At 47.6% G+C, this 12970-nt stretch overlaps 1 protein-coding gene and 1 long non-coding RNA gene across 5 annotated transcripts in view; one reads left to right on the forward strand and one right to left on the reverse strand.

Moving 5' to 3' along the window:
• LOC102969404 overlaps positions 1-12970 on the forward strand; it is a 45576-nt gene that overhangs the window by 25578 nt on the left and 7028 nt on the right. The window contains exons 9-11 of one of the 4 annotated variants that reach the window (XR_006211682.1): positions 7360-7439; positions 8232-8492; positions 10594-10809. This is a non-coding gene — a long non-coding RNA (uncharacterized LOC102969404). Of the gene's footprint in view, positions 1-924; positions 1280-7359; positions 7440-8231; positions 8493-10593; positions 10810-12970 lie in introns of those variants that run through there. The other 3 variants (XR_006211683.1, XR_006211685.1, XR_006211684.1) reach the window with 3 other exon arrangements.
• The window catches only part of CALB2 (calbindin 2), a 28744-nt gene that overhangs the window by 6943 nt on the left and 8831 nt on the right, over positions 1-12970 (reverse strand). The window contains exons 2-5 of the mRNA XM_007074900.3: positions 9445-9521; positions 6788-6877; positions 3511-3591; positions 194-250 (exon numbers count right to left, since the gene is read on the reverse strand). Coding sequence (XP_007074962.1) covers positions 194-250; positions 3511-3591; positions 6788-6877; positions 9445-9521 — 305 coding nt within the window. The remainder of the gene's footprint in view (positions 1-193; positions 251-3510; positions 3592-6787; positions 6878-9444; positions 9522-12970) is intronic.

The raw sequence follows: 12970 nt of genomic DNA on the forward strand, positions 1-12970 counted from the left end.
GTTACTGATTTCACATGGCTGTCCTGAACATGTTCACCAATTCAGAGCCAGGCTTAAGTGTTCCTAGGCAGAACACGAACCCATGTTCCTCACCCAACGTCTCCTCCCTCCCCAGGTTCCTTACACCTACCACCAACTGTGGCCTCAGTCCCTTTCTCCATGCCTTCCATGCCCTCCCCCAGGCCCATCCTACCTTGAGCTCGTTGGCTTCAATGTAGCCACTTCTGTCTGTGTCATACTTCCGCCAAGCCTGCAATGGGAATGCCAACCCAGTTGCAAAGACCTGTCAGTATCTATAAGCCTCCTTCCAATTTCCTTTAATGGACTGGGCTGGGTCTTGATGTTCAAGAATATTACAGTGGGATGGGGGCATGGAGATGGGCTAGCCCAGTCCCTTTCAAGTCACAGAAGAAATGGGAGAAAGTGTCTTGGCCAAGGTCACATAGAGAAGGAAAAAAAAAAACCTGCTCGGACAAGGTCTCCCTACTCTATCTGGCTAAAGCCTGGGTCTCTTTTTGGATCATTTTGTAACTAGGGTTATGTTTTGTTTTGTTTTTTTGAATGGTTTTCTAACGTGCTAACCAAGCAACTTCTAGCACTAACATCTGATGGATCCAATTTTTGCTGTGGGTATATAGGGTGTCCTTTCACTGCTCTCAAATCTTCTCATTCTCTGGGTGGGGGACCTCACTGTACCCCCATCATGGTATACATGGCAGCCATGTCTGCATGAGAGCAGAACTGTAGTACAGTCCGCTTGTTTGGAGTATCCCAAGGCCACTCCCCATCTGTGTGATAAAAAAGCATTCCTTTTTCTGTTTTTAAGGAAACCACCCCTCTCCCTGCTCAATCCAGAGAACCCCGTTTCCCCAAATCTTTGATCTATGTTGGTGCCTGATCATATTTCTTTTATTTTCTTTCCAGTGTTCTTGCCTTGGCTTTTCCTCTCTTCTCCCTCAGCTCCAGACTGCACACTGGACACCAGTGACACTTGGTTTTATGAGAGTCAGCAAGCACAAATTATTTTGCCAAATTTGGATCTCCTGCCTCCCTTCCCCTTCCCATGCCATCTCTCCCTTTTATTGCCAGGAGTGTGAGTTTATGGATATCCTAGGATCCTTCTTCCATACCAGCAAACAAGGCTGTGTAATTCTCCTGGTATAGTTGTGGATCAGGATATCTGATAGTTTTCTTTTTATCCTGATTTTTTAAAAAGTTATGAGACACAAGCAAATCCCAACAAAAGGGCAGCCTTATATCAGAGACAACTTGGATAGCTGGTATCTGACTGTGGAGTGTCTTTTCTCTGGGGGGAAAAATGCTCTGGTTCCATCAAAATATTCTTTCTGATGCCCAGAAAGCCTGCCTTTGAGAAAGTACTAAGAAATATGTGCAGGTTTACAAGTATGACTTCACCATCCACCTGTATATACTTAGTACATTAGAATTTAGTTCATCCGAGTCTTGACTGGGAAAAAAGGCAGACACCCCCTAAGTTTCCTAAAAGGAGGGTAACCTGAAGGGACCCTAGTCCTCACTCAGAGCAAAGCATCACTTTGCTTTTCACTTTTTTTTTGGAGAGATCCTCCCACTGGGTCTGACCTCCCTCCCTCCCTGGATCCTCCCCTACCCCCACGCTCTCCACCCCCATGCTCGCGGCTCACTTCTCTCCCCACCAGTACTTTGTGCTCGTCCATCAGTGAGTGGGCCATTCTCTTCCCATTCAAGGAAAAGAGTTCAAGAGACCTGGGCTTTGTGAAATCTCAAAGAAATCCTGAGGCATCACTAAAATTAGAAATTACAATGTTGTGCTTAGCAGTGGGACAGAGCTATCTGACAGCACAAGGCTTTCAGAGCGGCAGAGGGACCAATTCATGTTTCCAGCTGATAAAAATGGAGCAAATGAACAACCCAGGGGGGTGGTACTGTGGGATGGTGGGGTCTCAGGAAACTTGGTGGGGGTGTTGGCTCAGCAGTTATACTGTGGATTAAAGGATGAAGACAGATAAGAATATGGAATTATGTCAGCTACACAGAGAGAAGCCACTAATGATTTTGACACACAGAGACAGAGACAGAGAAAGATATTTTTTGCTTCTCTTTAAGCATTTAAGCAAGCTATCGCCATCCCCATTTTCCAGATCAGAGGTAGAATAGAAGCCAGTCTTTGGCTGCCTTCCTATCAGTGAAGGAGCCATCAGGCATAACTCTCCCTTTCCTACACAGCAAAATCGACACCCACAAAAGCAGCATTCTTACAAGTATATGCAGACTCCTCACCCCCACCCCCATAGGCAAGAGAATGGACTAAGAACAAAATCCAGATTCAATTACTAGCTATGGAATCTTGCCATCTTGAAAACAAAAAAAAACTGGAGAAAATTCTTTAAAGCACCGTACAGTGAAATCCGTATCTGATGTTTAGGCAAGGTGCCACTTAAAAAATGACTTTTCTGCCCTTAGAATCGGTTATTTCCAACCAACTCTTTATCCATGAGGGGAACTCAATGCCATGTGGGGTTCTGGGCAGTAAGTCACGGAGAGGGGATTACCGGTGTCTGGAAAGGGATTTAACACGAGGAATGGCAACTTGAGTCAAGCTGAAGGCCAGTCATTATCATAGCAGGCAGTGTGTGTGGGGTATGGGTTGAGTTTCACTGTGAGGGACACATACATTGAATGGCTAGGGTGCAGAGTCCCAGAAAAATACCAAGAAATAATTGGTAGTTTTCCAGGTATCAGGATTAGTAATATATCTAGTTGAGCCATATGGAATTTGGAATTTTTGTAAATCAAAAATGGTCAAATAGCAACAATTTCACATGGTTCGATCTATCGTTTGAATATTACTCAAAAGACACGTGAGTAAGGATGTTCTATTTCACATGAAGATTTCAAAGAATTTCTGTTGCCAAGATCTATTTTAAAGGGGGGGGGGCAGTGAAGCGCAGACTACAGTTAAAAATCAGGACTGGAAGATACCACAAGCTGGAATTCTCCCTGGGTTTTTCCATCTTCAAGATGGCATATAAATCCATGCTCCCCACACATGCTGTTTAGAACCCTGACTTCAAGGGACACTAATGTTACTGAGAACAAATCATGTGAGATCTTGGAGCCAAATAATGTGAAACAGGCCTCTTCACTGCAGGATTTCTCAAAGAGACCATAAGATGCAAATGTCTATGACCAATTCCCAAAGGGGAGATAAGTGTGTACACGGCATTTCCCAAAGGTACTTGACCACACTTAATTCTCACCATACTCTCCACACTTTGACGTGCACATATCATTTGGGGATTTTGTTAAAATGTAGTTTCTGATTCAGTGGGCCGGGGACTCCGCATTGCTCACAAGCACCCAGGGGATGGTGATGCTGATGCCGCTGGTCCACGGACCCCACTTGGTGAGTAGGGCTCGGAGGGCTTTACCATCTCCCAAGGGACCATTCCCTGGCATCTGGGTGGGCCTGGCTCTGAACATGGGAGAAAGGCAGCGCCTCGGCCTCACCTCCATAAACTCGGTGCTGGAGCCCACGTGCTGCCTGAAGCACAGAAGGAAGTTCTCCTCCGTCGGCAGGATCTGCGCCAGCTGTGGGGGCCAGAGAGCAACAGAGACATTACGGAGGGCCCTGCCAGGAGAGTGGGCGAGTAGCCTTTCCTGTGGGGAGGATGGTTAAATGGCCAGTGGCAAGGCAGCGTGGGAGCTGCAATTTGCTTTCTTTCTGAGATTCGTCCTTCAAAAGGGAAGAAGGATGTTCTGAGAAGTGCATCTGGGTCACCCCGATTCTTAGGAGTATGAGCAGCTGGAGGGACAGGAAACTGGTGCCACTTTAAAAGGCAAGTATCCAGTCTCAAGAGAATACTTAGTAGAGCATTCATTCCATCTATATAAAATTCTAAAAAATGCAACCTAATCCTAGCTTAGCGGTTGCCTAGGATAGGATGGCCCGCACCAGGTGGAGGAACATTTTGACAGTGATAGAAATGCTGTATGTTGATCGTGGGTGGTAATTACATGGTTGTACACAACTGCCTCAACTCACGGAACGGTACACTTCAAATCGATGCAGTTTATTGTATGTAAGTTTACCTCAGCAAATCTGATTTTTAGAAAATGCAGATACCTTTGTTCAGCACACACTGCTGGCCATCCCCCAGTCCCCCACTTACTTCGCTCTGGGCTTCCCCTGGTCACGGGCACATTCTGATTGGGCTGGGTCAGCTACATGTGCTCTTGTTTCTCTTGTCAATGATTGGCTTATGGGTAGGCATGTGATCTCGCTCTGCCCAGTGAAGTGTGAGGGGAGGTGTGCTAAGGGTACTTCTGGGAAAGGTTTCCTTGTACCTGTGAGGGGCCAAATGAGGTGGATCCTTTGTGGTTGTGTGTGGATGTGCTGCCTGGAATGCTGCAGCCATCCTGTTTACCAGACTGAGGATGAAGCTGTTTTGGCGGCAGAGAACAGAACCAAGAGAGGCAATGGGGAATCTGGGTGGCGCAGTTGGTTAAGCACCCAACGCGATCTCGTCTCAGGTCATGATCTCACGGTTCGTGAGTTCAAGCCCTGCATCGGGCTCTGTGCTGAGGGTGTGGAGCCTGCTTGGGATTCTGTCTCTCCTTCTCTCTGCCACTACCCCACTTTCTCTGTCTCTGTCTCTGTCTCTCTCAAATAAACTAAAAAAAAAAAAAAAAAAAAAAAAAAAAGCAAAACCTGTTTGACAGGCTAGTTGTTTTTTAAAAAAAAAAAAGAACTGCAGAGAAGCAGGGCTGGGGACCTGGACTCCTTCATCCGGAGCCAACCTTTCCCATGGCTTTTCTCATTAGGACCCTCTCATAGTTTAAACCAGGAGTCAGTAAACAATGACCCATGAACCAAGTCTGGCCCAGTGCCTATTTTCTATAAATGAACATATACTGGAACATGGCCACGCCCACGTATTTACATATTGTCTATGGCTGCTTTTGTGCCACAGTGGCTGAACTGAAAGAATTGTAACAATGTATGGCCCACAAACCCTAAAACATTAACCATAATCTGGCTCTTTACAGACAAAAGTCTGGTGACCCCTGGCTGAAGCCCATTTGAGTCCAGATATTTTGAGACTTGCAGCTTTAGGAATCTGTGCCCTTGGTGCGTTTTCTAGATCCCCTTTAGCTTAGGCTGGTAGGCCATCCCTCATGATGTGAAGGATGACTGTAGTGGCTCATAGCTGTCCCCTGCAGGAGAGCTGCCCTCCACCAAACTGCCATTGCTCCAGTCACCCTCCCCCCCCCCCACCGTCCCCCCCTACAGGGGGAGGGAGCTGCCTGTACCAATGACTGACTGAAATGGGAGTACAAAGGGCCACCCCATGCTTTGCCTCAAGGTGAGACCAACTCTGTGGCACAATCTACACTGCAGAGCTCCCTGTGAGATCAGGCCACGACCAGGATCCAGCTGAGACCACATCCTTCCTAAGCTCCTTCCTCTGCCCTCTCCTGCTGCACTCTTCCCTTCTTTTGGGAGTTGTCTCCTAGTAAGTCCCATCGGCTTGAATCTCTGTCTCAGTCTCTACTTCCTGGGCACTGACCTAAGGCAGCTTCCCAACCAGTCCACCCTGGGAGGAGCTATGCCCAGGTTCATGTGCTGCCATCATTATTCTTGACCTCTAGAACACAGGTTCTAGAGCTGTTCTAGACCTCTAGAACACCAACTAACTGCCAGAGCTGTTCGGTTAGGCACGCACACACATGCATATTTGTATGTGTAAGTATGTATATATGTATGTATGAACGTATGTGTGTGTATACATAAGTTGTTTCATTAAACAAGGAAGCCATTAAACGCAGTGGCCTTAATACCTCAGTGGCCTTTGTGAGCAATCCAAAGGTGAAACAAGCAGCCAAAACAGCCAACTAGGCTTTCCCAAATAACCATTTAAGCTATAGCCAATCAAATAACTTCCTTGCCCTGCTCCCACTTCTTCTCTATAGAAGTCTTTCCCCGAGCTACTGTTGGTGGAGTGTTCCTAGCCACTTCTGGTTTGGTGCTGCCTCATTCGAATCAATTTTTGCTCAAATAAACTCTTTTTTTAAATTAAAAAAAAATTAATGTTTATTTTCAAGAGAGAGACAGAGTGTGAGCAGGGGAGGGGCAGAGGGAGGGAGACATAGAATCCGAAGCTGGCTCCAGGCTCTGAGCTGTCAGCACAGAACCCAACGCAGGGCTCGAACCCACAAACCATGAGATTTTTGACCTGAGCCAAAGTCATATGCTTAACCGATTGAGCCATCCAGGTACCCCATTCTTTAAATTTTTAATAGGCCTCAGTTTATATTTTAACAATATGTATATATCTGTGCATGTATAAATGTATGTATGTATATATAAATATATAAATTATACCTGCTATATATGTAAATTATGTGTTGCAATAATTAATTGATTAAAAATTTTGCCTTTGGATGCCTTTAGGTGGGGCATGAACTCTCTTGTTCTCCAGTCATCTCCCTCCTTTCTCTCTTAAGCTGGGCTCATCACACATTTGCAATAGCTGTGGGGACACTGAGAGCATTTAAGGTCTCCATCCCTGTCTTAAACCAGTGTTTGTTGCTTCTTTCCTTGTGAGACACAGAAAAAGTCCCACCTGTTCTCTTTGGTCAGCCTAAGTGTCGGAGGTGGGGTGGGGGCTCCTAGACCACCACCTCACTGGGAAGTGTAGAAAGGATGCTTGCCCACGGCACAGGACGCTCCCCCCCCCCCCCCCCCCCCCCGGCCCCAGCTCTTAGCCTGGACAGTAGGACTCACCTCTGCCATTTCGATTTTCCCATCCGAGTTCTTGTCATATTTCTGCATGAACTCCTTCATCTTCTCCCCAAAGTTGTCACTCTTTGACATCTGGAGAAAAACAAATGGGGCTGATTGTGCTGCCAGGCCCCATGCGAACCGTGGATCTCTCACCTGCTGGGTGCAGCACCATTGCAAATCATTTTGCGCCCCAACTATGCAGGCACAGAACCAGGCTGGGCCAACGCCCTGAGTGGTCAGGGCTGCACTCTTCTCCTTGCCAAGGTCCCTCCAAATCTAAGTAGTCTCTTCTTCGAGGCTCAGTCACATGATGTTCAAAGAGGGACAGGACATATGCCCCTGTATCATGTAATTTGTGTAATTAAGCATGCCCCTCCCTCTGCCTTTGAGATGGGATTAAACCACAGCTCTATCAGAAGGGTGAGGACTCATTCCCATCACTCAGATGTGAGAACTAAGGCCCCAACATTTTACCAAGGCAGCTTGTAATATAACCCAACTTATTCCAGTGCCCCCCAGTAGGTACTAAGCACTGCACCGAGAAAGGTGAATTGTGCATTTTCTTCTTTCAGATCTAACAGCAATTCACGATATTCTTTACTCGGACTGCATCCCAGGAGGAATGTAAGGAGAAATTCTTCAGAAAGCCAAGGTAATTTAAATCATCCATTAGATTATTGTGACCATTACAAAGACACAGAACTTCAAAAGCTTCTTTAGCCCATTGTTGCCTATCTTAAATCTAAGGCTCTCCGAAATTCTCAAATCTTACCCTGGTGTGGGTGCTGCAGATTTAATTATATGCATTAATGAGCTCTTCGTCATCCCTAACCAATGGTGAATCTGCTTGGGCAGCTGATGCCTCTCGGCCTCTATGACGACTCTGGGTGCTCTGTGTGCTTCCTTGAACTGGGCCCAGGAGAATCCTACTAATTCTTTACTTTAGAGTCTTTTCTGTATCCCTTCAATTGCTTTCTACCTTTGGAACTGGCTTCAATTTATCACTATTTATTCAACAATATGTATTGCTTTACACTTACAAGTGTGCACAGAATGATCCGAGGCTCTTATCACAGATGTGGTCATCCGATTTAGCTTTAACAACAGCCTCAGTGAGGTGAGAGGCCCGTCCATTTTACACACACATGGAGGCTGAGGTGAAGTGACTTCTCCCGAGGTCACCAGCTGGTGTAGCTAGAATTGGAACTTGTGGCTCTGGCTTCTAAGGCCAGTATTCCTTCTAGCATAGGACAGCTGCTCTGAATACCAGTCCTGGGTGGTGTCAGTTGAGACTGTTGTTGACAGACTTGAGAATCACCCCTGATGGCTTCTGAGGAAGGGAATGACTAAGATTTCAGACTAGAAGCACTTCATAAAAACACATTCCTCCTCCTACCCCATGATCCCAGAATCTGTTTTGAAGCCTGTATTTTCTGTCCTCCAGGCTTCATTATCCTAGTAATGAGGGGTGATGGGAGAACAGTTGATAAACAAACCCCATGAATCACCTCCATCGCCTAAGCCCATAGCCTGGACCTCCTCCTCACTGGGCACTCTGTTGAATTCTGGACCAGGAGCTCTTTGCTGGGTTTGTGACTCATCTCCCAAACTGTGCCGTGAAGACTTGCTAATAAGCAACGGATTGGCCAACAGACACACAGCAGGGGAAAGCAGAGAGACCGCCAAAGGACCAGTGGGACATGGGGTAGGGAATGGATCTGATTATGTATATTTGAGAACTAGACATGGGAACCACAACAGACTAGTTCCAACTACCTTAGCTTTTCAGTATTTCAGACAGTCCTCCAAAGGCCTTAGTGAATTTAATAGGGCCAGCTTGGTACTGTGGGAAATAATGACCCTGCCACTAAGGGGTGGGGATGCGATTTGGAGTTGCTTCAGGCAGGCTGAGAAAGGCAGTCTGACACCTCCATGAATGAGGCTGGTCAGTACTATCTGGTTCAGATACTGGTTTGGAGCAATCCTCTGTTTGCCCCTAGATCCTTGCTGAGGATTCTAGACTGGTCTAGAACAGTGGTTCTCTAGTGGGGATTATTCTGTGCCCCCCGCAGGGACATTTGATAATGTCTGAAGGCAATTTTGATTGTCACAACTTGGAGGCGATGCTAGTGGCACCTCACAGGGAGAGACAGTGATACTTCTAAATATCCTACAATGCACAGGACAACCCCACCCTCCCAACAAAGAATTACCCAGCCCTGTCAATAGTACTGAGGCTGAGAAACTCTGGTCTAGAATAAAGACACTCGAAACCCCCGAGGCATCCAATCTTGAGTCACGATCCCTCTGAGAATCTTAGACTCTGGACTATTCCTTAGGGGAAAATGAAGTTTTTATATACGCATACACAGACACAAAGCTTTGCAGTTTTTTGAGGGGATTCATTAACCCCTAGTATCCATTCATGAACACCCCTCAATCCCAGACACCCAAAGATATTGAAGCAAGGCTCTCTTTTCAAGGGATGATTCCAGTTAAAAAAAAAAAAAATCCTTACAAATAAAAGAAAAACTTGGAAGGTCAAAACCAGAGATGTCAGGCCGGCTTAAGAGATACAGAACTTGGGACAGACAATGCTCAAAGCCATGGGCTGGATGATAGAAAAATCAAACAATGGGACAGAGTACTGGTCTTACCATTCCAGAGCCTTTTCTTGCCTTCTCCAGCTCTTGGAAAAAGTTTTCTAGCTCTTTACCTTCAATATACCCATTTCCTGTGAAGAAAGCAAAGAACAAAGCAATTGACCTCAGAGCTAAATAGTGAGACTGATGGGGGTGGGGGTGATGGGGAAGTGAGGGGCTTCGTGGAGAACTTCTCACTGGTCAACAAGCAGGTGTCTGGGTTAGCCTTGGACTGTGTAGTGTTAGGGATGTGGGTCCTGCCCTCAGGGTGTTTGCAACTGATACAGCTGCAAGATTAATAGCTGTGTATCTTTGGGGGTGTACATTCAGTAGTCAGAGAACACTGGGAGGGACCAGCATCTGGGCCAAGCCGGTAGAAGTGAGCAGAGCTGGGAACTGTCCGTAACTGGCTGGGCAAGCAGCAGGAGCTAGAATCCAACAGGGGACAAAAGGTATCAGCATCTGGGTTTGTCAGCAGGTGGTAGGCCCTGGTCACAAGGGTGAGTGAGGTCCGAGGCAGAATTTGGGGCTCTGGAGTAGGAGGATGTACTGAGTCGAAGAATGTTTCCACACTGGGTGCCTGGGGGGCTCAGTTAAGCATCTGACCTCGGCTCAGGTCATGATCTCGCAGTTTGTGAATTCAAGTCCTGCTTTGGGTGAGCTGGAGCCCTGCATCGGGTGAGCATGAGCCCCACTTCAGGTAAAACACAAGTCCCACTTTGGGTGAGCCTTGCTTCTCTTTCTCCCTCTGTCTCTGTCTCTGTCTGTACCTTGTGGGATTCTCTCTCGAGCCTCTCTCTCTCCGCTCCTTGCTCACTTGTACCACCCCCCTCAAAAAAAAGTGTTCTCCCTGGGGCGCCTGGGTGGGTCAGTCAGTTAAGCATCTGACTTGAGCTCAGGTCATGATCTCATGGTTTGTGAGTTCGAGCCCCATGTCAGGCTCTGAGAGCATGGAGCCTGCTTCAGATTCTGTGTCTCCCTCTCTCTCTGCCCCTCCCCTGCGTGTGTCTCTCTCTCTCTCTCTCTCTCTCTCTCTCTCTCTCTCAAAAGTAAATAAACATTAAAAAAAAAAGTGTTCTCCCCTCCCCCCAAAACCATGTCCAATTAAGATGAGGTCATACTAGATTAGGGTAGGCCCTAATCCAATGACTGGTGTCCTTATAGGAGGCCATGTGAAGACACAAAGAGACACACAGGGAAGAAGACTACGTAAAGACAGAGACAAAAACTGGAGTGATGTATCTCCAGGCTAAGGAATGCCATGGATTGCTGGTGACCACCAAGAGCTAGGAGACAGACACGGAAGGACTGTCCCTTAGAGCCTCTGGAAGGAAGCCATCCTGCCAACACCTTAATTTTGGACTTCCAGCCTCTGGAACTGTAAGAGGAAAAAAAATTCTGTTGTTTTAAGCCACCCAGTTTGTGGACTTTGTTACAGCAGCTTCAGGAAACTAACACAGAGAGGAAAAGTGGGAGGAGAAAGGCAGGACATCTGTCCTTTGGGCTGGGGGCACCTTGGTCACCGGGATTACGTGTAGGGGAGACAACCCACTGCAAGGCAATGAGCAGAGGCCATGAGGTCTGTGAGCACAGAGTAAAGCCCTGTTCTGCACTTATTACCTGCAGGACTGTGGAAAGGCATTTCACCTGCCTCATGTGCAAAATGAGTAATTACAATTAAATGGGATTTTGTATGTAAAGCCCATCATCCAACCCATTGAGTGGACGGTAAATGCTGCTGTTGTTTGAGTTCAATTACTAGAACCTGTGTATAAGAATCTGGGTGAAAACTGCAATTATCTGGACCGGGCCCCAAGGTCAGGGCCTGACTTTTAAGATCAGGACAGGCGAGAGACCCTTTAGGCTCTCAAGTCTTGAATCCAGATAGCCCAGAGACCGGGTTAGCTGAGTCCATGGCCATGGTCATTAGTCTCTGCTGTGATTGAGGGGAGGCATTTGTGGCTGGGAAATCAGACAGGTCTAGGGCAGTGCTCCCCACACTCCTGCAAACTGGACTCTCCTGGGATTTAAAAAAAAAATACATGGACATCTGGCTCCTACCCTCAGACATGCTGATGTCATTGGTTTGGGGTATGAACTAAGCATCATGATTTTTTCTGAAAAAAGCTTCCCAGGTGATTTCCATGTGCAGTCATGTTTGGAAACCACTGGCCTAAAGTCAGGTTTCAAATCTGATCTAAAACAATTGAGCACGGTTCTTATAGAGAATAGTCAACTGGTAGCTTTTCTTCAAGGGCATTGGAATTACGAACGGCACAAAGAAAATAAAAAAGGGAGTATTTATCCTGGCCTTTGGGGATGGGGTATGTGTGGGGAGGGTCTTTCTCCCCCTTAACTTCCCCCCTCCCCCCATCCCCTGAGAATTTCCATTCCCAGTAAATAACCAGAGAGGAGCCCTCTAGTGGAGAAGACGCCACAATACACATTGCATGCAGAGAACAGGGGGGAGATAAATGATGTACTTTTGTCTGGGGTGGGGAGATGTGATTGTAATTAGGGTGTGGGGAAGGAAGACCTGAATTTCCTTTTTTCACAGAGCATACAGTGGTCATCGTTCTTGGGAGAGTTGGAATCTCATGAGTGTGCGTGTCTAATGGCTTGTGAGGCCAGCTGGAGAGGGGGAATGAGGGAAGGTCCAAGGGCTTTCTGGGCAAGAAGGCAGTCTAGTTGATGAGAACTCTGAGTTGAAGGAACAAGCAATTTTTCTCTTCCTCGGTACTCCTTGCAGTGGTCTGGCTATTCCCCCATTTCTGAGGCGGAAAGCTGAGATGAATTCTGGGCCCAGGCACAGCTTCCAGAAGCCTGGGGCTGGGTTGGAGTGGGGCTCAGAGCCGGCACTGTGAGCCCGTATTGGGATTCAAACCGGCAGAGGCCCCAGAGGTGGGCCTCAAGGCGGGGTGGGACAGATGCATGAAGGAGGGAGTGTGAGTCTGTTTTGTGAGTGTATTAGGAGGAGGTGGACGCGGACTTGAAGGGGTCAGCCCCAGATGCAGGAGAATGGATTTGAAGGAGCAGCTGCCACTGAGCTCTGAACAGCACCCCTCACCACCATTGCTCCTGCTTTGCATGGTGGCAGCAACGCACTGTCATTTCTCCGCTGGCTCCCGAACCTGCCGTGGAGGGGTGGGGCGGGGGTGGGGGCGGTCATTCGCACTTCTCGTGGAGGCACCCACACCCAGTTATCTTCCTGGCTCTACCACTCACCGGTTCACTCTGGGGTGTCGCCTCTCCGAACCTCAGTTTCCTCACCTATAAAACGGGGCTAATGAGGGTGCCTTCCTCACACGGTTGGCAGTGAAGACCCACGGAATAATAACACAGATAATGTGTTGGCCCACAATGAGCCTCCGAGATGCCAGTGGTCGTTACCACCATGGCGGTGTTTCTGCTGGCTGCCCAGGCTGGGGAACACCTTGGCTTTGGGCTGCTTGCTTTGGCTAGTAAAGTTTGGGGTGCAGAGGGAGGCCGAAGCACGTGAGGCCAGCACTGAGCCATGTCCCACTGAGCAATCTGAACGGGA

This window comes from Panthera tigris, chromosome E2 (assembly GCF_018350195.1).
Source record: "Panthera tigris isolate Pti1 chromosome E2, P.tigris_Pti1_mat1.1, whole genome shotgun sequence".
Classification (NCBI taxonomy): Eukaryota; Metazoa; Chordata; class Mammalia; order Carnivora; family Felidae; genus Panthera; species Panthera tigris.